At 42.8% G+C, this 25,336-nt stretch overlaps 1 protein-coding gene across 6 annotated transcripts; it reads left to right on the forward strand.

Moving 5' to 3' along the window:
• The first annotated feature begins 1,276 nt into the window (after window positions 1–1,276).
• akap11 (A kinase (PRKA) anchor protein 11) lies at window positions 1,277–24,876 on the forward strand. Of its 6 annotated transcripts, none has more exons than XM_041950981.1 (12): window positions 1,277–1,331; window positions 7,109–7,213; window positions 7,781–7,891; window positions 7,987–8,040; window positions 8,461–8,592; window positions 9,621–9,885; window positions 10,254–14,679; window positions 15,183–15,323; window positions 17,305–17,391; window positions 19,745–19,791; window positions 20,456–20,655; window positions 21,984–24,876. In XM_041950981.1, exons 2-12 carry the CDS (start codon window positions 7,151–7,153, stop codon window positions 22,161–22,163), a joined length of 5,706 nt encoding a protein of 1,901 aa, XP_041806915.1. In that variant the 5' UTR covers window positions 1,277–1,331; window positions 7,109–7,150; the 3' UTR covers window positions 22,164–24,876. The 6 variants fall into 6 exon arrangements, with proteins under 6 accessions (XP_041806915.1, XP_041806913.1, XP_041806916.1 ...); XM_041950979.1 differs by lacking the exon at window positions 1,277–1,331 and adding an exon at window positions 1,431–1,461; XM_041950982.1 differs by lacking the exon at window positions 1,277–1,331 and adding an exon at window positions 1,431–1,461 and having other exon boundaries at window positions 17,308–17,391.
• Window positions 24,877–25,336: the final 460 nt, after the last annotated feature.

Below are 25,336 nucleotides of genomic sequence, written 5' to 3' on the forward strand. Positions count from 1 at the left end.
ACAGTAAACAACAAAAGTTTCCAGGACGAGCAGGTTTTTGGTTCAAACAAATAGAGCAGATGGGATATTTTTCTGAGATGCATTGCTTGAGACAGACATGGTCCACATGAAAATAAAAGAACAGACAGCATCTATGTTAAGGATATGAAAGCATGGGAAACCATTTCAACATGTAGTGTTTCATGTCATCTTCTGTTTGGCCCAACAAGAAAATTTCTGCCAAATACTAGAGATGACTAACAGGTTGTATTAAGTACAACACATTGTTTAACAAGGGCTGCTCAAAATGTGCTCAACCAAATGGCTGAACAAGCCATTAAAAGGTCAGTCTATAAATTACAACTTGGAAATGATTATTCTTGTTTTAGCTCTAGCACTTTTATAGAAACTCACCCTGTTATTCAGTTTTTTGTCCAGTTTTCACCACATGTAAATCAAATAGCTTTAACTTTCTTGTATGCATTGTAAATATCTGGTAATTTAGCGCCATGTGCTTTATTCACAAGACAGCATTCATTACACTGAAGAATGGAAATAATTCAAAACTAATAAATTACACAAGAGCACAGCATCAGCAGATTCAGTGATGAATCTGTGTGAATATACAAATGCAAAACAACAATTTGTATTTGATGCAAGTGTGAAAAGGATCTCGAAAAACCGTTAAATACATACTGTACCAAATGCCAACATTTATGCCTATTGTCTGTTTGAATCCATCACCAGTGGCATTTAAGTGCATATAAAGTGCAAGATTTAAATAAATCAAATTATATGCCATGTTTTTGCATTCAACTGTTGTCAGTGTGACTGTTTCAGTTTGTATGGTTGTATATTTTCGCCAAATGTAGCATAAAGTTAAATTCTATTAAACAACAATGTTATTATCAAACACCTTTTTGTTAATTTGCCTGCAGTTTGATTGTTCTGTTTTCGACAGTGTCAGTGCGACACGAATCGTTTTCTCGGCGTGTGATTGATGATGCCTCAAACACAGTTTTCATGGGAAGAACGGTGATGCACAGTAAATGGGGAGTTAGATTCATTTCTGAGAATCGTTGAAATCGATCGTAAGAGGGTAAAGTGTATATATCTTCTTAAAATCGCTCTGGCTCTTGGGAAGAATTTAAATAGTTATTTCACCTGGTCATAAAGGTTCCAAACGCTGAAAATAGTTTGAGCTACTGCCCTGTCTCCACTTGCAATTGGCATATATGTTGCCATTTTTTGGTCAAATAGTCGGACACGACAGTCATTGAGCTTAGCAGACATGAATCCATGGACCCCACCTTTAATTGTAAAAGTAGAGTAATCGGCGTGGAGAAACCGAGGTGAGTGAAACATTGTTTAACCAGTTACGTTAAAGTTAGCAAGAATAGTTCAAAACGGACGAATCGTTTACCGTCGCGCATTAAACACAGCTACAGTCAACGCTGCTGGAGTCCGACACTGAGCGGTGAGGTAAAATAAACTGATGAAGGCAAATAACTGTATTTGGAATACACAGTAAATGACCGCAGATTGTTATTGGTCAGGTATTAGGATCTAGCTTAATGTTATCGTTAGCTTGGTGGCTAGGTGCTAGCTAACGACAATAAGGTGACATCACAGGCAGAGCCGACTGCGGCCTGGTTTTGCTGATAGCCCAGTGATTGACAGCCTGGTAACTAGCACTGTGGTTCATTTGGTTTTGGATGACTGTCGTTTCATTTCTTCCGATAGTTTGTTGTGAACTGATATGTCTGCATAACGTGCTGCGGCTAGCCAGCTAGTTAACACTTTGTCTGTTTTGGTAGTGACTGCATAGAGCCAACATCAGCATCTACAGTGTGTGGCTCCTCTGTGGCCTGCTGCTGCTGCGGAGGTACCAGCCCCATAAGCTGTGATATTAGCTAGCTACTCTGCTTCCAAACACCTAGAGTCTGCTCGGTTTGCATGTATTACGCCGTTATTAGGTAACGCCAATAGCTAATTACATCTTAGACACAGTTATTTGTAACATACAGATGCGTAAAATATTACATTCAGTTTGTTGAATGAAAGCTTCAGGGTCAACAAGTCATGTTGACATTATGCAAAATGTTTTAATGTCACTGATTCAAGTAGCGACGACGATATAAGGTCATGAATTTGTTGCACACAATCTTTACTGATGACATTTCTTACATAAGAAATGGAAAATGTGTTGTTAAGCTCTCTTTCTTGGAGTGAAGGAAGGCTGTTGTCAGCAGTGGTCAGAGAGACCAACACAGAGGTGACAGGGGACGATCATCCTACACATCCTCACAAAATCTGTATTGTGCTGTTAAAGTGGTTTTGCACAGTCAAGTCAGTATCAACAAGCAGACCCAAATTTAGAGAACGTATCTTGGACGTATGGCGTCATTAGTTGGCATTTCTAAGATGTGTCCGTTGACAATCATAACAGCTAACGCATCAAAGGATTATGTTTGGAGAACATACATCCAAATCCAAACTGTTGTTGTTATGTTGTTAACTTTGAACAGTAGCTATTCAACTAACAAATAAATACAACAGTTCTAAATATACTGAATTGTTATTTAGTATAAAAATAATAAATCATTGTGCACCAAAATCTTTGTAAAATATCTTCAAAATGAACAGGAATTAGAATTCAAGTCTAAATCTTTTTAATGCAGGAACAAATTGACCAGAAATTAAAAATTTAATGTAAAGCAATATATTTACATTATGAGAATGAAATGTAAGCATGCAAGGGAGCATTGGAGTTGTGTGATGCCTTCCTTTAACCATTCAGGGGTGCTGTATGATTGTGGCTTGTGAGGTTTACGGTCCTGTTTGAATATTACTGTCTTAATAATCTTTAAAAAAGGGGGAGACAAGTTTGAGCGGTGGTTATGAAAGAGCACAAAATGTGTTGGCAATGTTACTGTAGCACTAATCCAAGATGTTTCTCTTATGGTGGGAAGATCCATGTACTTAAAATGATGACGGAACATTGTCCAGTCTGCAACTGTTATGATTCCCCAAAATAAACACTGGAGTTCTGAATACTTGACAAATATAGTCTTAGCTACTAGCTCCACTGCTGCATTGGTGTAAGTACAGTAATATGATGTTGTTGCACTCTTCTGCATAAAGTCCCTTTCAGACGTAACCCGATTTGAGCTGCACTTGCTGCTGGGTTCAGCTGCTTTGCTCAAGGCAGCAAAAAACTGGCATGGTATGGCACAGACCACTTGAAAAGCAGTTACCTAAATGTGACTGCAGTTCTGTGAGTATGTGTGTAGCCCTCTAATGGGCTTCACTATTGGTTTACTCTCTTGGGACCGTAGTTGTTCGTGAAGACCTGGACATAATGAAGGATGCACCCCATTTACACCCGTGCATGAAGGCAGCAGGCTGAGTCCCAGAACACCACTTGCCAGCGCTGTAGATTCCTCATATGCACCAACCGAAAGGACACCACCGGTTTGCCTGCCAACATCATTCCGAGAGGCTGCGCTGCTACCCCCTCATCAACTCTCTGCAGAATCACCTTCAGCCACTCGTCAACCCCTCGTCCAACAGATATACAATCATTGCTGGGTTGAGAATCAGTCCTTAATGTAGGTCAATATTCTCAAGCCTCACATGACTAACAGTGCAAACATCTGAAAGCTCCTGTTTAAACGAGTTAACATCAGACAAATTCTGGCAAACAGTGCTAACACCTGAAGCAACATAGCTAACAGTGCATCATTTGAGTGGGTATGGTAACCAACGGTAACCTGAACCAACCTCTGTGCCTGTGAGTGTGTACTGCTAGAAGAAACACTCTCCGAGCCCATGTAACAGGCCCGACACCCCTACCACGAACTGGGCTGCAGCTGCGGAGGCCAGGCTGACTAGTGCTGTCGGTAGCCCTGGCAGGAGGGCTGTCTGTGGGTCGGTGATGTTCACAGCTTTGCTGTTGGTGTTACTGCTGCTGCTGGAAAGTGGGCCGGTTCCTGGGGGGAGGGGCCGACTGCTCCGACACCTTCTATATCACTTGTTGCTTAAAAGTCCGAAGTGTGAGTTGATGGAAAGAGGTGCGTTCCACAGAAAACACTACTCCTTCTCCTTCAGGGAGGACAGACCCAGCCAGAGGTGCCTGTGCCCGACCTGGACAGCATGCATCAAGTGTTGAGACGTGGGAAAGAGGAGTTGCCGTCGTCTGGACCTCTGTGATCATCATCTGTGAAAGCTCCAATCTCTGGTGGGTGTTATGGTCCAAAGACCCCACCAGGAAAGCCATATTATTTGCCAAGGCCACCTCCTGGACAGAATGAGCATAACAGCATTTGAAAAGGCTGGCCGTCTACCTGTCCATCTCAAACAGGAGCAACAGTTGGCCTTGGCTGGGTCAGAGAGAGAGAGAGCAGATGGGGCAGACCCTGACCTTGTCCTCCAGTGTGTAGCAGTGGTCAGGTGGTGTTTGTTGTCCTTGAAGAGGGAGGCTGGGTCTTCATCCTCATAGACATGGTCGTCTTGTGTTTTGAGTCGTAGCGCTCTCCACTGCTGGCTCCAAGATAGCATGGCTATGACTCACCGAACTGCAGCCACGCTTGCGTCTCTTCCGTTTGAGTGTGAGACAGGTGGTGCAAATCTCAGCCTTAGCCTGATGCTGCTGGTCCAGGCAGAGGAAGCAGGATTCGAGGGGGTCTGCAGGCAGCATCAGTGAGGCATTGATAACTACTTGTCGTTGACTACACCTGTATTCAATATAGCATTTAGCTGCAGAGTAGACAGTGGTAATTAGTTTTTCTGTATTCATTTTGGAGGGAGGGGGGACTGCTCCAATAATGCAGAATACATTTATTTAACTTTTTATTGTCAATGCTCAATATGTCAAAAGATATAACTCAGTAATATACATTATTTTGAAAACGGTCATTCTGCATAATGAGTACTTTTGCATTTTGTACTTTAAGTGTATTTTGATGTCAATACTTTTGTCCTAAAGTAATATTTTGAAAGCAGGGTTTTTAACTTGTAACATTTTTACATCATAACTAAAGATTGTAATTTTCAGTTTCAGTTGTTTAGAGGCATTGATTATCTTACAATAAACATTAACTAAAGCGTGTTGCATAAAATACCATTGACTGGATTTGTGAAAGGTCACCCAATACATTAAATGCCAAAAAATTTAATCATTTTACCAGAAAACACGGAAAATGAATAGGGTTCAGTGAAGTGAGAACTCATGGTTGCCCCACATTGGGGCAGTCGCAATTCTCTTATTGATCCACACTGATTGGCCACATTGTCACCATCGCCTGATCCAGCTTTTTGGGTCAGTATAGAACTTTTTGGGTCAGTATAGAACTTTTTGGGTCAGTATAGAACTCATATGCAATGGATCGGTGTGTGCCAACTAATCATTTGAATTGTCTCTATATGCTACCTGCACCACATGATTGTCTCTCTGCTAAACCCTCTGGTAAAATAAATAAATGACTAGTTCTGATATCACCTGACCAAAAAGTCACCTGTTCCTCATTAGAGACCAGTGTTTGGTCTCGCAGTGAGCTGTCAGTTTTTCTCATGTTCTCCAGGCTGTGTTTCTCTCTCTCAGTCTCTGTTTATGTATCCTTCCGGCCACCCAGACTCATGCTCAAAAATTGGCCCACATCAACTCCCAACCAAACAAGGTTTTAGACTACACAGATTTTGCCCTTGACAGGTTGTTTTGCTGTCTTTTAAGATGATCACAAACACCCCCCAGAACCCTTAAACTGCATCTGTGTAGTCCCATTACATTTTTGTGCAAACTGTGATAATTAGTTTTATGAATCAGCTCTTGAGTATTTGTTAAAGCCTAAACTTAGACTTGAACTTTTTCCATGACATGACTAATACCAAATACATGTGGTATTATGTGACCACATTAGCTGCATAAAGTGATGATGGAGGCCTATTAAGTTGACTCACATTTACTGGACCATTGGATGCTTAAGCTGGGAATTAATCATGAAACATCCCAGGCTTAAAAAGCACACTGCCAGCTACTTAATGCTGTTCATCTCTGTTCGAGATAGTCACAGCCATAATAGACGTCATTGTGCCTGCTTCCTTTGTCAGTGAATTGAGATGCACTGCATAGTTGAGGTTAGGAAGCAGTTGCCGGCTGTGTTGTTTTTGTACAGCCCACCAAAGCACCCATGAGAAGCTAGGAGGTCCTGAATCATCAGAGGAAGCCAGTGGCATGTACTCTATTCCTCTGGTTCTCAGGATGTAGGATGGGCTGATCAGTAAGACCGCCTGCCTGGGTCTAGACTCAACTAGCTGCTTTGGACCATACCTCAAAGGAGAGGCTTGGATTTCTTGGGAAACTTTTCCTTCTTGTACACTGTAAATATTTTGCCTCCTTTACCCGCTCTCTCATGCTGCTTACCAAGTGTGTTTCCCCTGCTCTGAGCACACACCCCTGTTCTGTTGCCTTGCTGTTTGATCTTTGATGCAGGCCTGACTGTTTAAAGAATATCAAAGAAGCATGGCCTACTGTAGCTTATCCTCACTAGCAGGACAAGTCTGGGCCTACTTTTAAGAACTTGATTCATGTTGTTTTCACACGGACTGGAAGAAAATGTTGGTCTAGAAGGTTGGCTGTACAATCTCAAAAATGTAGAACACAAACCAAAATGTTAACTAACTGTATTGCCTCCTGTGGTGAAATGTTTTGTTTTACAGGCACAGTTGGTAACTGTTGGCTCATTAAATTGCTAAATGCCACAGGTGCAGTGACTTAACTCTTGACTTTGTCACATCATGCTTCCTGTTTTGGCATGTAGCAGTAAATAGAGAAGAGTGTGATATCATTTTGCTTACTAATAGCACTGATGCTGTCATTGCTTTGTCATGTGATTGTTGCTATGGTTGAGGGTGAGACAGCTGAGTACCACAGAGCAACAATTCTGAGAGAACCTCAGACAAAAGTTTCAGCTGTGGGACCAAAAGTAATGATATAAGTCTTAACTCACTAACTTACTATGTTCTTCTCTCCTTATTTCAACAGTTTGACCTTATTTTCTAAACTTCTTTGCCATATCACTCACTCTGTCATTTCCTATCTTCCTTTTCCCCGACACCTTTCTATTTACAGGTGAGCGGCCTGTCAGCCAGCCACGTCCAGCTCTCTATTGCTATGGATGCCTGTGCCCGTATTAGAGGAGTTCCAATAAGGTCCAGGGCCTCAGTCCGCAAAGAGGTTTGTCTGTTGGGACACAGCATTTCATTCTGTGACAATCTCCACTTTGTCATGTGTACTGTCTCTTTGAAATAGGATTTCAAGCATCACTCTCCAATGATTCTTTTATGCCTGCCATTACATCTGACATACAATTTTTAGACTGTTTAGACTGCATTTTACTTCCACCTCTAATGTTGAGGTAGTGTTACAAAAGGTCTTGTCTTAGTTGTTTGTCTAGTTTTTTTATTAAGTATGTTGACACAGTACTGTATTTTAACTGTTTTGTGTGCTTGTGCTTGGTAGTACTGCAGTTTCTAATGTGGTGAGATGGGTTTTCCCATGAAATGGGCAGGCCAATATGATCTTTATAGTGTTTTAAATGTGAATAGAAATATAATCTGTATACCTAGGATTTATATTTAAGTCATTTTCTCAAGGAGGCAAATACATAAGACGATGCACAAAATACTGCAAATTTTTGCATTCATCTTTAATGCAAGCTACAGTGACAGACGTACACATTGGCTTCTCATTATTTCTGCTGACTAGCCATATACTTAAAAAACACTGCATGTGTGTTTGCAGACTGTACGTGACAGTGGGGCTCAGTGTGTGAAGAACCTCTTTAGGAATAAAAAGGAGCTATGCAGTGTTGGCCAAGAGCTGCCAACCAGAGACGCAACAAGACTGACAGAGGTTTGTCACACAACCCCCAGTGCAAACAGAAGCAAAGCTCAGCTATATTGAAACATAAGACACATTGATACTGACCGTCAGCTGTGTTCTTTCAGATTCATTTTGTGTGCCTGCCTGGTCAGGTTGAAGGGGAAGATGTCATCCACCAGGTAAGTTTTCAGGGTACCCAGGTAGCTCACCTGGTAGACCGTGCACCCCATGTACCAAGGCTGTGTCCTTGCTGCAGCAGTCTGACCTGTGATTGCATATTGTCTCTTCCTCCCCCTCGTCACCTTCTATTATCAATAATGACAAAAAGCCCTCCGCCCCCCCATTCATTGCAAAAATGAATTATGATGAACACTGAATGTCCTGCTTATGGACTTGTCAGATCCAATCCTAATATGATAGTAGTGGAGATGGAGTCAGAATTTTCAGGTTAGCGATGTTAACAAAATTAATTTTCCATTGAGTTCTTGGTAGGTCTTGCATTGAGTTCTTGGTAGGTCTTGCATTGAGTTCTTGGTAGGTCTTGCAGTTTACCTTTTGACCTACTACAAGCTAAGCTGCTTCTGTGCCTTCTTCCCAAGGCTCTGTCAACTCTGCCAGGAGGGCTGTGTGAACTTCTCAGGTCCCTCCACGTACACAGCCTCAAGAATGATGAGGTTCTGCTGTTCAAAGACTGCCGCAGGCTGGCAGAGCACAAGGACACTGGGCCTCAGGTAGGTGACAGGCAGTTCATATTGAAGGAATGTGCTCAGTCAGCATGTTGAGTAAAGCAGTGAGCAAGTGAGCAGAAGGCAGGAGTAAGGGATGAGAAACAGGGAAGTAAGAATGAGGTTCTGTGTAGTACTCTTTTGTAGGTTTTTTTTGTGTGTAGTTTTTGGATCTATTCCAGTAAGAGGTTATTTTTGTTTATAACAGGCACCAGCGGCTCAAGAACATTTCTTGAGATAGTACGTGTTTCCATAGAATTCTCTCAACGTGTGTTAATGCCAGTTTATTTAGGAAAAAAACTGAAACTGAAACAGCCACTTTCACCAGGTGCTTATTATAACAAACACAGGTTTGACTTTTGACATTAAGTAGTAAAAGTGAAACATTTTTTAAGTGTGGTGTTTTGGTTGTATGTGGATTTGTTGGCTGAATTGTTTCCCCACATTTATAGCCTTGTCTTTACCTGAACCTAAACATTTTTGAGAAAATTCAGGTGGGATAGACAGACATCAAGATGTTGTTTTTCTATCCCAGGATTGCGGCTTTGTCCTTCGTGGTCCTGTGTGCTGCGTTTGGGTTCACACAGGCCCTGCACCTCACTTTGTGGTTTCGTTGTCCGTTTCAGACAGGAGACCTCCCACCTATCTGCATTACAGAATGGACTTGCACAAAATGATTTTGTATTCTGCACATGTAGCTGATCAACTTGCAATCAGAGTACAGACATAGCACTACAATTCTGGCCCTCTTCCCCCCTCCTGTAAGATTAGGATAGGAAATTCCTATGTGAATTCTGATTAATTTGCAAAAGCCAAGATCGTTCAGCCTGTCTTGTTTGAAGTGTTTGCAGGACATTATTGCTTTGACGGGTTATAGAATCTGTCTGCCTGTTAGTTACCGATGCTGTAAATTTCCTCTACAATAAATGAGCTGAATAAATCACCAGGTAGTGAGGCTTAACCTTCAGTTTTTCCCTTTCTCTTTTCTTCCTTTTTTTCTCTCTGCCTCTTTATCTCTTACTGTGTTGCTTCAGTGTTGGTTAAAGGCCGTGTGTGTGCTGAGGCATAATCCCACCACTGGCATCTACCCTCAGGCCAGTGTAGGATCTTTGGTCGGTTTGCTGGGGTGCTACATGGCAGGTGTCCGCTATGCTTTGGAAATTCAGGCTCTTCAGAGGGGCACAGCTGAGCCCAGCCAGCCAGAGGAAGATGACACCAACCAGTCAGTCTCATCAATTGAGGATGACTTTGTGACTGCCCTGGAGCACCTGGAGGAGGACGACACAGCAGACAATCCCTGTAGGTTTAACATGCAATGCTTAGTGGCCTGTAGTAGCCTCTGATCTTTTATGTGGAGTATCCATCTGAATATAGATAGTTCTGAAAAATCCAAAATTAATTTTAAATCCCCCCTTTTTTTAATGCCATCATAATTTTGTGGCATGAATTTAAAGTGTATCAGTTCACTGCACTGGCACTAATAAGATATTTTCTTGTTGGGATGCAGTTTTTCCTGTCCCTTTCTGTATTATCAAGGCACAATGGATGAACCTCCTTTCTTTTCACTCAGCTTTCTTTTCTGGTTACCTTTTTTGTTTTTTCATTCCATCTGTGTATTTACTGTATATAACCAGTTTTCTTCTCTCTGTCCTTGTCCATCTCCACAGCTGCATCTTCCTATCACCATTTTAAAAAGCGTGATGTGGCATCACAGACAGTCCCAGCCCACAAGAGAAGAAAGGAATTATCAGGCTCCCGCATTATCATGAGCTCATCTTCAGCCAAACATAGGTCAGGTCCAGATGTATCTGTCACAGTGCAGAGGTCATCAGGTGTGGAATCCCAGTGGACTTACTGCAGTCCTGGAGCTCGTCTCGCCTCGCCTTTAATTCATGTCAGTGAATCAGAAGAATCAGACTGCTCCAGCCCCAGCCCAATCATTTTCTTGGATGAGGTGGGCTACCAGAAGAGCCTGCTAGCTAAACTTGACATCCCCCAGGTGCCAGGGGGGCCGAGAGAGCGAGTTGAAGACTCAGACTCTGAAGTCAGTGAGTTCTTTGATAGTTTTGACCAGTTTGATGACCTGGAGGAGCTGAGCTCAGAGAGCTGCACTCTCGCACTGCCTCTGGATGCCATCAATGCCCCAGCCACACAGAAAAAGGCCACTGAGTCCAGCACCAGTGGGTCAGCATCTAAATATGTTTCTAGGGGATGCTCAACTAAGGGTATGAATCCTCACTGCTTTGACCAGCCCACTCTCCCAGCCAATGTGAAAAAGCCCACTCCTCTGAAACCAGGCTCTCCCTACTCACTTCACTCTGAGGTGCCTGACTCCCCTCGACCAGTGCAGACCCCCTCTGAGGAGAATGGTGGCCCACTTTTCAGTCCTGTCAGCTCCTCAGCCTTCAGCCCTCTGGTGGATTCTAGTGGAACACTTGAATACTTCTGGAAGACAGATGAGGATGGACAGGACAGCTCAGAACTACGTAAACCCCAGGATCTCTGCTCTCTGTATAAGACCTACTCAGACTTTGCCAGCAGTCTTTCCAAAGAAATTTTGGGATCTGTGTGTGGCTACCAGTCTGCAGTGGACATCAGTGACAACAAGAACCTCAGCTGCGTCTGCCACAAGGAATTCAAGAACCCTTCAGGCTACCTGATGAAGCTCTCAGAAATACAAGAGACTGTAACAGTGACCAAGCTGCAGAAGAAATCACAGTCACTGAAGGATGGCATTCAGAGGTTTGCCACTGACCTTGTGGAAATGAGTTTGGGAAGCGCCTTGCGAGACCTCCAAAAAGGTGTATCCTCCTGTACCACCACCTTGTGTCACCTAGCTGCCAGGCTCACATCCTCTGTGTTTCAGATGGCCTTCCATGAGATTGGCATGCGCCATGCCTATGTGTTGAAGGAACGAGCAATCAATGGATTAGCTGGTTTCCTAGTTGGAGAGGCTGTGTCTGGGGCACTGAAAGAGTTCCTGACAGTGAAAAAGCAGATTTTCCACAGCACAGTGACACGTTTTGCTGCTGATCTGGCTGAAGAGCTGGTGTTTGAGGGCATTATGGAAGTGTGTCAGTTCTCCCACCCCTCAACCCCTCTCACCCCTAGTGATTGGTCCTTTGGCCACAGGCAAGAAGAAGAGGAAGAGGAGGAGGTGGTTTCCTCCTATGCTTCAGACTTGTCTGAGTCTGTTATCCAGGAGGCCTTCATAGAGCTTTCTCAGGCTGATGTTTCCTTCACCAGCCAAGCAGCTATTAGTGTGTCTCTGGACAACATCTGTTATGCAGTCAGTGCAGAGAACACTAGCACTCACACATGCAGTACCTTTGCTAACCAACAGGTTTTAAGTGCTGGCTCAGCTGCAGCAGTCCCAGAGCCCTCAGGAGAGGTTGCTACCTGCACAGTGAAGAAAGCCCTGTTCACTGTATCGGGTATGGCCAGCTGCATTCCTGTACCCCAAGCAGGCCAAGCCCTCTCTCACGTCCAGGACTCTGAGGAGACTCGTCAGTATAAGTCTATCTTGTCAGATACCCCACAGGCCAGCCCTAAAAGACCGACTTTATCATCCTCTGATACCACCACATCTACACAAACTCACCTTTATAGTCATGGAACTCAGACACCCATACCTGGAGGAGATCCCTCCCAAGGAAGGTACCCATTCCAAAACTTCTCTGGCAACATGGTGGAAATGATAGTAACTGAGGCTTGTGAGCTAATAACTGCTTCTAAGATGAACAAGAGTTTTGGTGACTGTGCTAATTTCCTCACAAAGACAATCGGAAGCAGAAGGGGCTCTTCTTCTAAGCAGGAGATGGCTAATTATGAGGCTCCAGATTCCCCTTCAAAGCAGGGAGCTTGCAGGGAGAGTTTTAGATATGACTGCAGAGATTCTGGCTATGTTCAGAATGATGACCCTGTTAAGCAAGCAACAGACCTTAGCATACCTCACATTTCCTTTCAGACAGACTTTCAAAGTCAGGGGATAGTTAGCTGTGAGATTGACCCCAGGATCAGAGGTGTGCCTGAAACCCATCCTATGATGATGGATACTCTTGATGTGCCTGGTACTGAGATGGGTGGACAACGGAGGACATCTGCTCCGAGGGATGACTCAGTTCCAAGCTCTGGTCAAAAATCTGGAGGGACTCCTGGCACTCCTCCTTCAACCCCTCAGCAGCCCAATGAGGTGTCCAAGGAAAAACAGATAAAACAGTTCTCCAAGAAGCTGAAAAGCAAACTGGCCAAGGAATTTTCCCCTGCTACCCCCCCACCTACTCCTCACTATCAGCCTGAGCCTGGCCCAGGTCCAAAAGACATCACCCCTGAGGCAGACAAGGCTGAGTTTATGCTCAAATTGATGAGGTCTCTCTCTGAGGAGGCAGATGGCAATGAGGATGAAGAGGAAGAATTGGCAGGAGAGGGAGGTGTTGGTGGGGCTAACAGATGTTTAGAGACAGGGGGTGGCCGGCATGAGCTGAACCAGATGTCCACTCGCAGAATGTCCAACAAGGAAGCTCTCCACTATGCTGAGCGGTTGGCTTGTCACATTGTCTCCATGGCAACAGAGATGGACACGCTGGGAGTGGCAGAGCAGGAGGGGGAGATAAGCAAGGGGAGTGAGAGACGGAGAGACAGCGTGGCCCAGTTCTCAGAGCAGACCCTGAACACCTTGTGGGTATATGCTGGGGAGGTGGCGGGAGAGGTCATCAATGATGTGAAGAAGATGGTGAGCTCTGCACAGCAGTGTCCATATCACAGGGCCTACAGAAGACGAAGCTTTGACAGATCTAGCTCTGAATGTTTGCATCACCACTATCATCAACACCAGTCTCAAACCAGTACAGACCACAACAGAGACTGGAGGATAGGGAGGCTTGCTGAGCAATGGTCTAATGACCTGGTAGCCTCTGTCCTCCGGTCTCCCACCTCCACTTCAAGCACTATCTCCAGTGCCAGCTCTGGCTTGTCCTCAGAGTATCCCAGCTGTGAGAGTGTGACAGATGAATATGCGGGCTACCTCATCAGGGTGCTGAAAAAGGAGGGAGGCAGTAGGGAGTTGGTCCTAGACCAGTATGCCAGTCGTTTGGCCTACCGCTCCATAAAACTAGGCTTGGCTCATGCCAGTCGCAAGATCAAGCAGAGATCCTCCAGCACTCACCTTCACTCTTCCAAGTCACTGCCAGATGAATGGAAAACTTCTGGTAGTGAGGCCTCATGGCCCAAGGACAGAGCAGAGTCAGAGGCTTGTCCCTCAGGCAAGGATGCTCAGTGTTGTTGTCGGGACTCTGAAGAGCAGTGTCAGAGGGAGTACGTGGATCTGTTAAACTTTGCAGAGTCTTTAGCTTATAACATCACCTGTGATGTCACACGCAAGCTGCATCTGTCCTCTGTACGGCTGCCCAAGTCACTCACTGACTCCTGTCTTTATAAGAAATCCAAACTGGAAGACATGGCAGAAAATCTCATCAGGAACTCTTTCTCCTGCCCCCTGTTGTCCAAGGAGGATAAGAGCAAGCATTACCACAGTACAGGAAGCCTGTACGATGGAGGATACAGGAGTAGGGTGATGCAGGTCATCGAGCATTATGCCAGGAAAATAGTTGATGACACTCTGAAGATGAGCCTGGCTTCAGTTGGACATTCATCCTGGCAGCAGAGAAGGACCCAAGACCCTGATAGGCACTCTCACACGCAGAAGTTGACTGAGGTGCCATCACTGGGCCAAGCCCTGGGAGAGAGGACATGCCGTTACTGTCAGGTCCACGAGTGCCCATACTGCACCAAACTTAGCAGGCACCACCACCAGTCTGTACTACAGAGGAGGAAAAGGGGGTCAGAATGTCAGGGAAGGACTGAGCGGCTGTCTAGCCTCGAGATTCCCAAGATCCACATTGACCTGGACCACAGGGCAGTGTTTGCTGAGGAGATGGTGTCCATGGCAATGGAGACAGCTAAACGTGAGCTGAGCAACACCAGCCTTAATGCCGACAGTGGCATCGGCCATGATGGAACCAGCTACGCTGAGAGCCTGACTGCTGAGATCATGACGTCAGCCCTGTCCAACATCTGTCAGACTGCCAACATCAGGTACAAACACCAAGATTCACTTTAGTAGTTGCTTTTACATGATCTGGCCGTCATGTCCACATGTACATGTTATGGCTACGGCCACACGCACACAGTGTTTTGTAGCATCAAAGCAGGTTTGTTTATTTGACTTCAAAAACTAATGCAATTTCACATATACATCTTACCTAATTTTACTATTTTAGTAAATACACATAATTATTTTTTTTTCACAGTTTATTTGGGCATTATATATTTAAAAAAAAAAATTTCTACCTATTTTTTTCTTTTATATAGTCAAAATTTCATTTTGCTTGTATAATATGTACATATACGTAGTCTACTTTTTATTTTGTATTTTGTTTTTTGAAATTTCTCGATCTCTGTTGCTATTTTTCTTCCAACTGCTACTACATGCTGCTGTAATGCCCAAATTTCCCCAGCTGGGGAAAGTGATAGTGTAGATACTTACATAATTGCTGAAGCTCTCTCCTTTTTGTCTCCTTCCATCTCTGTGCGTTTAGCTTTCCAGGTAGGGAGGCCACTGAGTCCTCTGTGTCCCAGCAGCTGAGTGTGGGAGATGACAGTCTGGGCAGCTGGTCTAACCTGAGCTTTGAGGATGAGCACCCAGATGACAACAGCAGTTTCCTCCACCTCAGTGATAGGTATACAACCACTAGCTTTCTCATACACAACATACCAAATGTCTTGTTACCTGTAGAGCACACCACTAATTTTCCTACATCAGACTTGGCCTTCGACAATGTATTGTCCACAATTGGGTATTCACCATTGCCTATTTTTTCCTTTATGCCCTCCACTCCGACGTACAAGCTAGCAGGTAGCCTACATTGCTGGATCAGTGATCCCATTATTTAGTCGGATGCAAATTTAGGGGTCAAATGTTGTGTTGTAAGTTTTCACAATAAGTTTTATTTATCTAGCTCATTTTTATCTGTGCCCGTACCCATGAATATATGATGATATATAATTACTATTTGGTGGGTAACTCAGACCCTTTGCAGGACTCAGCTGAGGATTACAGGTTTCCATACTGATTTGTCTATGAGCAGGATTTGGGATCAGGTTTCAGGCAGTTTTTGAATATTCTACCAGAAGTAGGAGCTTTGAAACCCCTGCTATGAATTGGGTACATTTTTGTTTTCCCAGTGTTTTCAAAAGAGTATGCAGCAATATCTTTTTTTTTTTATATATGATGACAGCTGTGATTATCTGTTTCACAGAAGTGAGATGTCTCATATCCCACTGTGTTTCTTGGTCTTTCCTTTAAACGTAGGAGTCTCTGTGTCTCCGTGTTTGAGGCTAGATGGGAGGTTTCCCAAGGTCAGCACAGTGTATGGTTTGAGAATCTCATGTAGACCTCACTGCCAAAACGTAATTTTCTCTGATTTGTGCAAGTGTTGCATTATATGTGAGCTACAACAGACATGTTGTTTAAGATTTTATGTAGCTGTCTATGCAGCCAAGTTCTGCTGAGAATGTTTGTGAAATACACCACAGGGATAGGGAACAAGTTGTAGTGTGACAGAATTGGCCTTCGCATCCTTGATGTACATCATCACTATTTGTGTGTGTGTGTGTGTGTGTATGCAAAAAAGAGTGAGACCAAGTGAGTGGGTCTGAGTATCGGCCCTCTAAGTCACATGGTCTCACACAAGTCTCCAGTCCGCAAATTATAGTGTTGACATTTCTGTCAAAGGTTGTTATCTCTATGGAAGCAAAACTGACAACATTTGAGATTCTTTCCCAAGACACTGAAAGAACATGATGTGTTCGCAGCTAGTTATTTTTGCCATCAGGGCCAAGTTAATGTATCATAATATTTTCTAAAGGTGTGTCTGAGTGCTCTCTTCACTTCAGGCAGTGTTTCTACAGGAACAAAGTCCACCATGTGTAATTCATTACTCTCTCTTCAAAAGCCTGCTGCAACCATTTCCACTCAGCAGATGAAATAACAGAAGAAAAAAAATCACTGTCAAGGTCTGATTGAGATATTGAGCGTGATAATTGACTACATGAAAAAAGTTCTTGCCATGTGTCATTGCTCAAACCACAGGGAGAAAGATGTAGCTGTGTCAGTGTAGATTAAATGAGGTATTTTTAGATATCAGAAATGCTCCTCCCTTCAGCCTCACCGAGAGTGCTGCAGGCCACAGTATGCAGGTTTCAATCACTGACTAATTACAGAGCATAAATGTTGTGTTTCTGTTGCCAGCTGGTTGTCCTGGTGGAACCTGCAGGATTAACAGGATTATGTGAGGACAAGAATGTAATGATCTCACATTTTAGGCCTTTAACAACAAATTGTCTCAATCAGCATTACAGGTGATTCAGTGGGATATAGTATGTGGTGGAAAAATCAGCATCATTTGAAAAATCCCTCTCTGTTTTGAACCCCACCTGGTTTTTAAAGGATTATTCCAAATGCCAGAAATGGTCATCAACCTGAGTATTGTTTGTTGAAGCTACATGGTAGACATGGTCATTATAACAAATGGGATGAAACTGCTTATTATATTCTGATCTTTGTTCCATATCAGTAGCTCTCATGTGATTATGTTCCTCTTAGCAGGTAGTGCCTGTCAGTGTTGTAGTGCCAGTGCGTTACTTGCCTTCTCTCTTCAGCAGCAATGGGAACAGCAGTAGCTGGAGCAGTCTAGGCCTGGAGGGGGAGGCCTGTGAGGAGCGCATGTCATTCTCTCCCTCTGACAGGTTGGTCAGCAGCTGGTTGACATGGCTACCCTTCCAAAATGCCTGTAAGACCTGGGAGGTTCACCTAGAATGGGACAAAGATGTAGTTGAGTCATTGAATTTACCATAAAGCCAATAGTCAGTAAGTAAGGAAGCATGTAACAGATCCATCAATGGAAAATCTCAACACAAAATTGGAACCAGGCAATTGCTTCATCATATGAAAATGGTTTAAAACATTGTACAATGGACTTTGATTTATGCCTTGTCTCATACTAGGAACCACCAGCCCCTATTTATGACCACACTAAAACTCCAAGAATAAATATGCTTGACATGGCATGTGCTTGTTGATGCTAATGTTAGCATGCAATGTTTTGCTGGTTCTGCATTACGCGCATGTAATTTGTTTGCTTAAACGGATAATTTAGAGATTTTTTTGTGTGTGTGTGTGTGTGTGGGGGGTGGTCTTGTTCCCCTTGCGTTAAAGCTATTTAACAGTTCAAATTCATTGATAGGTTCATATATTAGTCCTACAGATGTGCCACATGGGCCTCAATTCATTAATAAAAAACAACTTTAATCCACACTGCCAGCCATATATAAACAGCAGTGTTTTTGCTTCCATTCATGCTGCCGCTTGTTTGGGCTTATAGCAGTGCAGTACTGTCAATCAACATGTTAATCAACATGTGCTTGTAGGAAACCCCAGTACCATTTGAGGTTGAGAGATCACCACTGAAAAACAGTCTTTTAAATGCAAAAAGCTGCCACATTTACACTACCCTTGTAACAACTTCCATGTCTTCTTCTTAGATGAGCTTCCCACAGACATCTGAATGCACCAACAAGGCAATCAGTGCCTTAAAACCGCATGAGTAGTACTCACAAAATATGAGGTCACAAAATATTTGCTGTAATAAGCTTCCACTGGCTTCCTAAAATGTAGCAAACTAGTTACAAATTTTTCAAGCTGTAAAGGCTAAATCTGGCAGCACTGCTGGTGCAATCCTTTTGTAAACTGTAGCTTGTCTCCTTTAATTAAATCGACATTCACACATGAGAAGCCTGCTGAAATCTGCTGATGAAAAGCAGAGACCAACTGAACTGGCATCTGCTGTTACCTGGTGTTTGGTGTCACTCTCCAAATGTATATGTATTTGTATATGTATACCACATATATACAACATAAATGTGTCTGCAGTCAAGTTATCGTTGTGATATATTTAAATGTATTAGGCCGCTGTAGGTAATGTTGCAAGGCAATTAGCAGAACTGCTTTATATAAGTATTGCAAAGATACTTTGTCCATAAACAGTTTCTCAGCTGATTTAAAATACTACTACTACTACGACTAATGATAATAATAATAAGAATAATAATAGTAATAATATAACAATACATGTTGACATAAGATAACATGCACAGTACAGTAAGAGAGGATGTGTAATATTACCCAGTCCTTCATCACAAAGTAACGTCACTTGGCAGTAAAGATTAGCAAATAGCAGATGGCTGCCATTAGGTGGCAGGTTTCTCACAGATTCAGGTTTGTGGTTTAGTTATGTCTAAACATGGCACTTAAAAACATGTTCAGATATGTCAGGAAAGAAATCATCAAGATTATCTGAAATTTGGCTGTGCTGGTCAAGGCTCCAGTGTGGCATTATGTACTGGTTTCTGTTAAACTTTGATTAAAAAAAACAATCTATTAGTTGCCAACTACAACAAATGCATCAGTTGGTTTGTACTCTTCAGGCCGAGGGATATAACTGGCTCTAACTGGCATGGATGACTTTACAGTTGGTGCTGCCGTGTCTCTCTTAGGTCTTAGTCCTCACCTCTGCTTCGACAGTGTCATCACTGCGTCATGATCCTATTCATAAAAACAGTGGTGTGAATAGATGTCCTCCTTCTGCAAAGAAAATGGTGTCTTTATATCATATTGAGCAGAGTCTGAGTGTCTGTAGCCGTGGGCTGTGTCAACAAGACTGTGATTAACAATCTTATAAAGTGGAGAAATGACTGTTTACCTGTTGGCGTGTTTCACAGCAAAGATTTGCAGAATTGACAAAATGGATATTGAGTAGATTTTCAGAATGGAAAAATCAACTTTCACACTGATCAAGATGTACACAGATGTCTAAGACATTGAAGTAGAAAAGTACATTTACTGGAACATAGAAAAAAGTGAATGGGAATATGCAGCATGGCTCCGTTATTGTGTGTAAGATGTCTTTTGATCAGGATTGCTTTGTTTGAAGCTTGTGGCTTCTGATATCTTGCTATGCTTGTATCCCAGGCTGTTAGCTTAAGCATGCTTATTGTCGTTTCTTTCTTTTTGTGAACCTGTGTGACATTTCTCACCCAACAGCGACAATACGGAGGACAAGGAGACTGAGGTCAAAGAGGAATCCAGTGGTAAGGATATTTTACTGCCTGCAACTTCATCTTCTAGGGTTTTCTAATTCAGTGAAAGCTATTGTGAATAAGGCTTCCTAAAAATGCAGATTTGGGCCAAAAGAAAAACCATCCAGCAATTTAACATGGCACACTTTTGGACAGCAGAGAGATGCGGGGAAAAGAGAGGCCCCTCTCCTAATTTGAGGTCTTGCTCTTTCCATTCCTTGAGATTCAGAACAGTTGGCCTTGATTCAGGCTGGATGTGTACGTCTGTCTGCCTGTCTGAGTGTTTTGTAGCCGGGGATTTTACCACCCCCATATTCAGCCACACTAATGCTCATTCATCCACTCCACTCCCTCCACAGCCACTCATACTGCATTATGCGTGTGTGTCAAACCAGAGCAGCCCCCACTTAGGGGGCGGGGGCTCCTCATTGGGTCTGTTCTGCTGTGGGAGCGTGGGAACCCAGAACTGAGCACAATAGAGCTGAGGGAGCAAATGACTGTTCCATATTACACTTGCTGTATCTGTCTGTCTTTGAGATATAGTGGATGAATGTGCAAAAGCCTCATGTGATCAGTGTTCAGGAGGGCCAGTCTCCTAAAAGAACAGGAAAATGAGCAGTAGAAAATCATGAAAGAATGATTTATCTTGAATGAACCTTATTTGTCTGTGCTGCAGGGACTCTCTGTATGGACAGGACTCAGGTGCAGGCTCCCAGGACTTCGCTGGTCATAGTAAACTCGGACGTCAGGGAGCTTGGGTGTGGCCCTCAACACGTGACCCTTGACCCTCAGCTCAGGAGCATGCTGCAGTGGGTGGCAGCCTCCATGGCCGACATCTCCCAGATCCAGCTAAGTCCTGACAGAGAGCTCCAGCAGGTGATTGCCCTCAGTCCATTTTGAACACACAGTATTCGTTACCTACCCTCTCAAACAGGTTCCTGCTTTGATATTTATCATTAAATATTAAGATGTTCTTTAACCAAGTTAGATTGCTTTAATAATACAGGTCATTCTTTCTGTGATTGTTGATGTTGCTTTTAATGGTTAGCAATCTTGTGTAGTGGTGTCCTGCTTTCCATTACAGTTAGCTTTGCTGTGGAGACAAACAGCTGAAAACCACCAGTGAATGCAATGAATGAGTAAAACAGGTTGTTTTATATATTGTAATGCGGTTATCAACCTGTTTTGTGATAAATGCCTCTAAAGCCCTGTTGGATGAATTCAAGTAAATTCCCTGACACCACCCATCATATTCCAAATGTGTTTATCATGACCTTTTTTGCTATTCATTATATAAAAGCATATATTGTTGCAATTAATTTCTCATATCGTTGAACTGTCCAAGTTAAGGTCATTTTGGTCAAGTCTGCATTTGCACTACTGCCACTTGTACTTTCAGAAGCAGGGCATTTCAACCATTTATCACTTCCTTTCTGTTTGAACCATTTATCTATGACTTGTACCTAACTAGTTTAACCGCTTAGCCATTACCTATAGCTATTGCAACCATTAATCCGTTCATTTAACTACCTACTGTATATCTGCTGTATACTAATCAGTTATCTATTACTTTAAACAAACTGTTTAGACCTTTATACCCTCGCTATTTAGTTTTCTAATTAGCGCTTTCAGTCTTAACATGTAACATGTTCAGTTGTTACAGTTAACTCAATATGTGGATGGATTTTCAACTAAAGATAATTTCAGTTTATTCAAATTAGTGGAGCTCCTCCACAACCTCTCCATGTACCTCCATGGGAGTGCAAAAGATCCCTGTGGTACAAGCACCCCTGACCGTATTATGTCACTATTAAGTCACCTATTTGATAAAGTTGTATTCTTTCACTTTCCTGTAGAATCAATTTCTCTAAATTGCTGTCCAATACCAGTATCTTTCATAACTAATGAGAAACTGACAGATTGAGCAGACTGGTTAAAGAAGGTGAGCTCTGTCCAGGGATGCCCCCTTCACCAGGTAGAGGAGGTAAATGATGGCTGATCCTTCTTAGTAATCCGCTATTGTAGCACTGCAAATTTCCCCATCGTGGGATTAATACAGGATCATCTCATCTCATTTCAAACCCTCAAACATTTACCCAGATCCATTCTTGGCAGAGTTCCATACGAATAAATCTAAATTACACATGAGAAGCCATGACTTCTTTTTAATGAGTGGAGTGAACATTAACTTTGTGCCCTTTCAGCTCCCAGTGGTGGTCCAAAGACTTCGTGAGAGGAAGTGGAGGGTGGGAGAGCTGTTGCACATGCTGCTGCGCTACTGTGAAGAGAGTCAGACACACAGTCAGTCCAGAGAGGAGGCACACCAGGCAGGCAGAGAACTGCACTGCGTCCCCCTGTTCCAGTGGCTCCTGGAGCATGCCTAGGTCTTCTCCTCTCCTCTCCTCTCCTCTCTCCCTAGTTCCAAACAGGGCTTTGCAAACTCCACAGCCCCTAGATGGCGCCATACCAATCAGCCGATCTAACTTACTCCTATGAATGTGGGCGGCATGTGTTTTGCATTGCATGCTGTGACTAAGAGTAATTCTGTTGTATTTTATTTGTCTGTTCACCTTCTGTTTTGCTGTTGCCGTTCATTATTCATCGGGCTGCATATATTACATCTTGATTCAGTGAGCTGTCTGTCCCGCCCACCTACACCTCTGAATTGAAGCCCTCACACCTTGCTGCGGTTTAACTTGATCTACAGAAAGAAAAAGAGAGACGAGAGAGAGGGAGAGAGAAACCCATCCCATCTGTTCCAGACAGAGACGCAAATGCAATGAGTTGAGAGAAAGAGAATGTGTTTTTTGTTAGGGAATCCCCATGTTGGGTGGATGATGTCATCACACCCACAGCTCACCTCTGCGGTGTTTCCACATGTTAAGAGACCAACTGTGCGCACACACCACACCACAGCACACCACACCCTTGTATTATCAGAGGGAATCCAAGATACACCAACACTCATCAACATCTGACACGATTATTCCCCCATAGTATTCCATTATTGTATTCATCCATTCAGGATGACTGTGCTTGTTATTCCCGTTCTGTTCCAGTGAAGTTCTTCTCTGGACCACTGAATGAGTGAAATGCTGGTATAGGCATAAACTGATATGCTGCAGACGTACAGATGGGCATGACTCAATTCAATTTCATTTGAATTCAAATTCAAGTTTTAAAACCCACATCTTAAGTAAATTATACTACGCTGTCATTTTGCATTGATGAACAAAGGGGGCATTCAGTTGGCAGCAGAATGATGAATAGCACTTGATGAAGTTGCCTCTTGCCAGTATTGGTATTCCTGTTTTATCTAATACTGTAATACTACTTGCCAAGCCTCAATCTCCTTTGTTGTGAAACTTAGTAAAATATTCAGAGTGGATGATGTTTACTCGTGTGGACGGTATTAAAAACAGAAAAGAATATTTTTGAAGTAGATTATGTCTAATCAAACATGAAATGCTGCTCAAAGCTATGAAAGAAGCCATGATAGCGGCTTAATGTTGCCAAATGTAGTTTGTAAGGTGACTCTCCTGCAGTCAGTAATGTGTATGATCCCCTGGTCATCTGTGGCTCAATTCCAGTTTGGGGAAGATCCAGTGACGCAGATAGTGGATCTTTTAGCAATTAAAGACACCCCTCCGGTCTGCACCTCCAGAACCACAAACTGCATTGCTCAACCCTGGACTCGCACATTTTGTCACCCACGCGCCACAGTCACCTTGTGGAATGAAGAACTCTGAACACCACAACTTCCACACAGCACTAACCCCTCTAACACACACCCCTGTTACTCACTAGTCTCCATGCGTACGTCCACATGCACAGCACTACCAGCTACTTGCTGAAATGCACTTTTTTTTTTAATTTGGCCGAAGAGAGATCGGGCATTTCCAGCCCTGCCCTCAGACCTCTCCTGGCCTCCTCTGTGAACTTACTCACAGCACGGATGGTCTGCTCTGCAGTCACTTAACGTATATGCGCAGTCTCCCCCTCCAAAGAAAAATGATTGGGATACATTTTGATGCTGCTGTTTATTTATCGTTTTTAAGTGAAGGACCTAAGGATGACACAATGCAGCAAGGTCCTCAGATTTATATCAGGACTTCCTTTGTGAGTTTGAAACACTGTATAATACCACAGCCTCGCATCTAATATTATAAACTAAGTGTTGGTGGTGGTGTTCACCTGCATGGCTTAATCGTCATTGACTTTTAAAGATCAGCATTATTATTCTTGATATATTGGCCTACACTAATTGAGCTGCAGTGATTCGTCTGTCCACACTGCCTCACAGTATGCTATAGGTCTCTGCAGATGCCTTGTCTGTTACTGCTTAATCTCTAGGCTGCAAAATGGCCGTATAATCTCCAAGGTGTTTGTGCTGTATGATTTGTTTACATGCAAAAATGAATAAATCACAAAATCCACTATTTACAAAAAAAATCCAAAGTGATATAATCAAGTTTTACCTACCCTTAAAAATAATAGAAAAGACGACCCAGTGAAGTATTAACCTGAGAAGTGAGAGAGTGCTTATTTCTTGGTTTACATTAAAGGAATGTATTAAGAGTCATGGACTATCGTGAAGAGGATGCATCAGTGTACAGATTCTCTCCCAGTGTGAATGTTGAGTTGTTGAAGTAGAACTTTTCCATTGCCCAGGCCCCTCTCCTATTTTCTTTGTTTATCTACTTTACATTCCTGTGCATCCCAGATGACCCGTAGTGCTGTATTGTTGTGTTTGTGAAAGCTGAATGTGTACCTGCTAAGGCTCAACTCCATTTAGAAGCAGACACTGTAAAGCTGTTTTGTTCCTGTTGTTCCCAGTGCTACATTCTGCCTCTCTCTGACCACAGGCAGAAAACTGAAAAAAAGAGCTGTACAGCACCTCCACTAACTGTATTTTTCCTGCTTCCTTGTAAAATCCTGCCAAATAAAGATATTTAATAAATTATGTAAGTTATATAACAGTGAGTTCACTACTTGTCCTCCCCAGTGGCATTGCTTAATAGTTTAAACCTTCTAAGCTTAAAGTCAAAAACTCTAACTTTGTTTATGTAAAAGCTTGGTGTGACAATAAAGCTTTTTCATGTGCTCTTATTTTTCTTGTCTGCTTTTGATGATGACGTCACATCCTTAGATCATTGTGTATAATATTGATTCATTTTGTCAAGGTATGGTATTACAGATAAAGCCTCTTATTGTAACAGCAATGAACTTTAGTTCATTAATTCAAGGGTTTTGCTCAATAGAAAAAATGACTGAGTTGTTGAATGTTTAGCCTTTCCAATAATGGGAAGAAAAAAAGACTGAAGACTGGTTCATTGATAAGTAGATTACCAGAATTGATTAGCACAATGTCCAATATTCCCTCATTCTAGCTTCTAAAGTTCCGATTTTGAACATTTCTTTTTTTGACAAAAGTGATTTGAAGACAACACTTTGGGCATTGGGATTTTTCCAATATATTCCTCATTGGTGGATTGTAACAAATACATCCAGTCAACATACAATATTGAGGTACATGTACTTTGAGGTGTTTTCCACT

Source organism: Chelmon rostratus, chromosome 13 (assembly GCF_017976325.1).
Source record: "Chelmon rostratus isolate fCheRos1 chromosome 13, fCheRos1.pri, whole genome shotgun sequence".
NCBI lineage: Eukaryota > Metazoa > Chordata > Actinopteri > Chaetodontiformes > Chaetodontidae > Chelmon > Chelmon rostratus.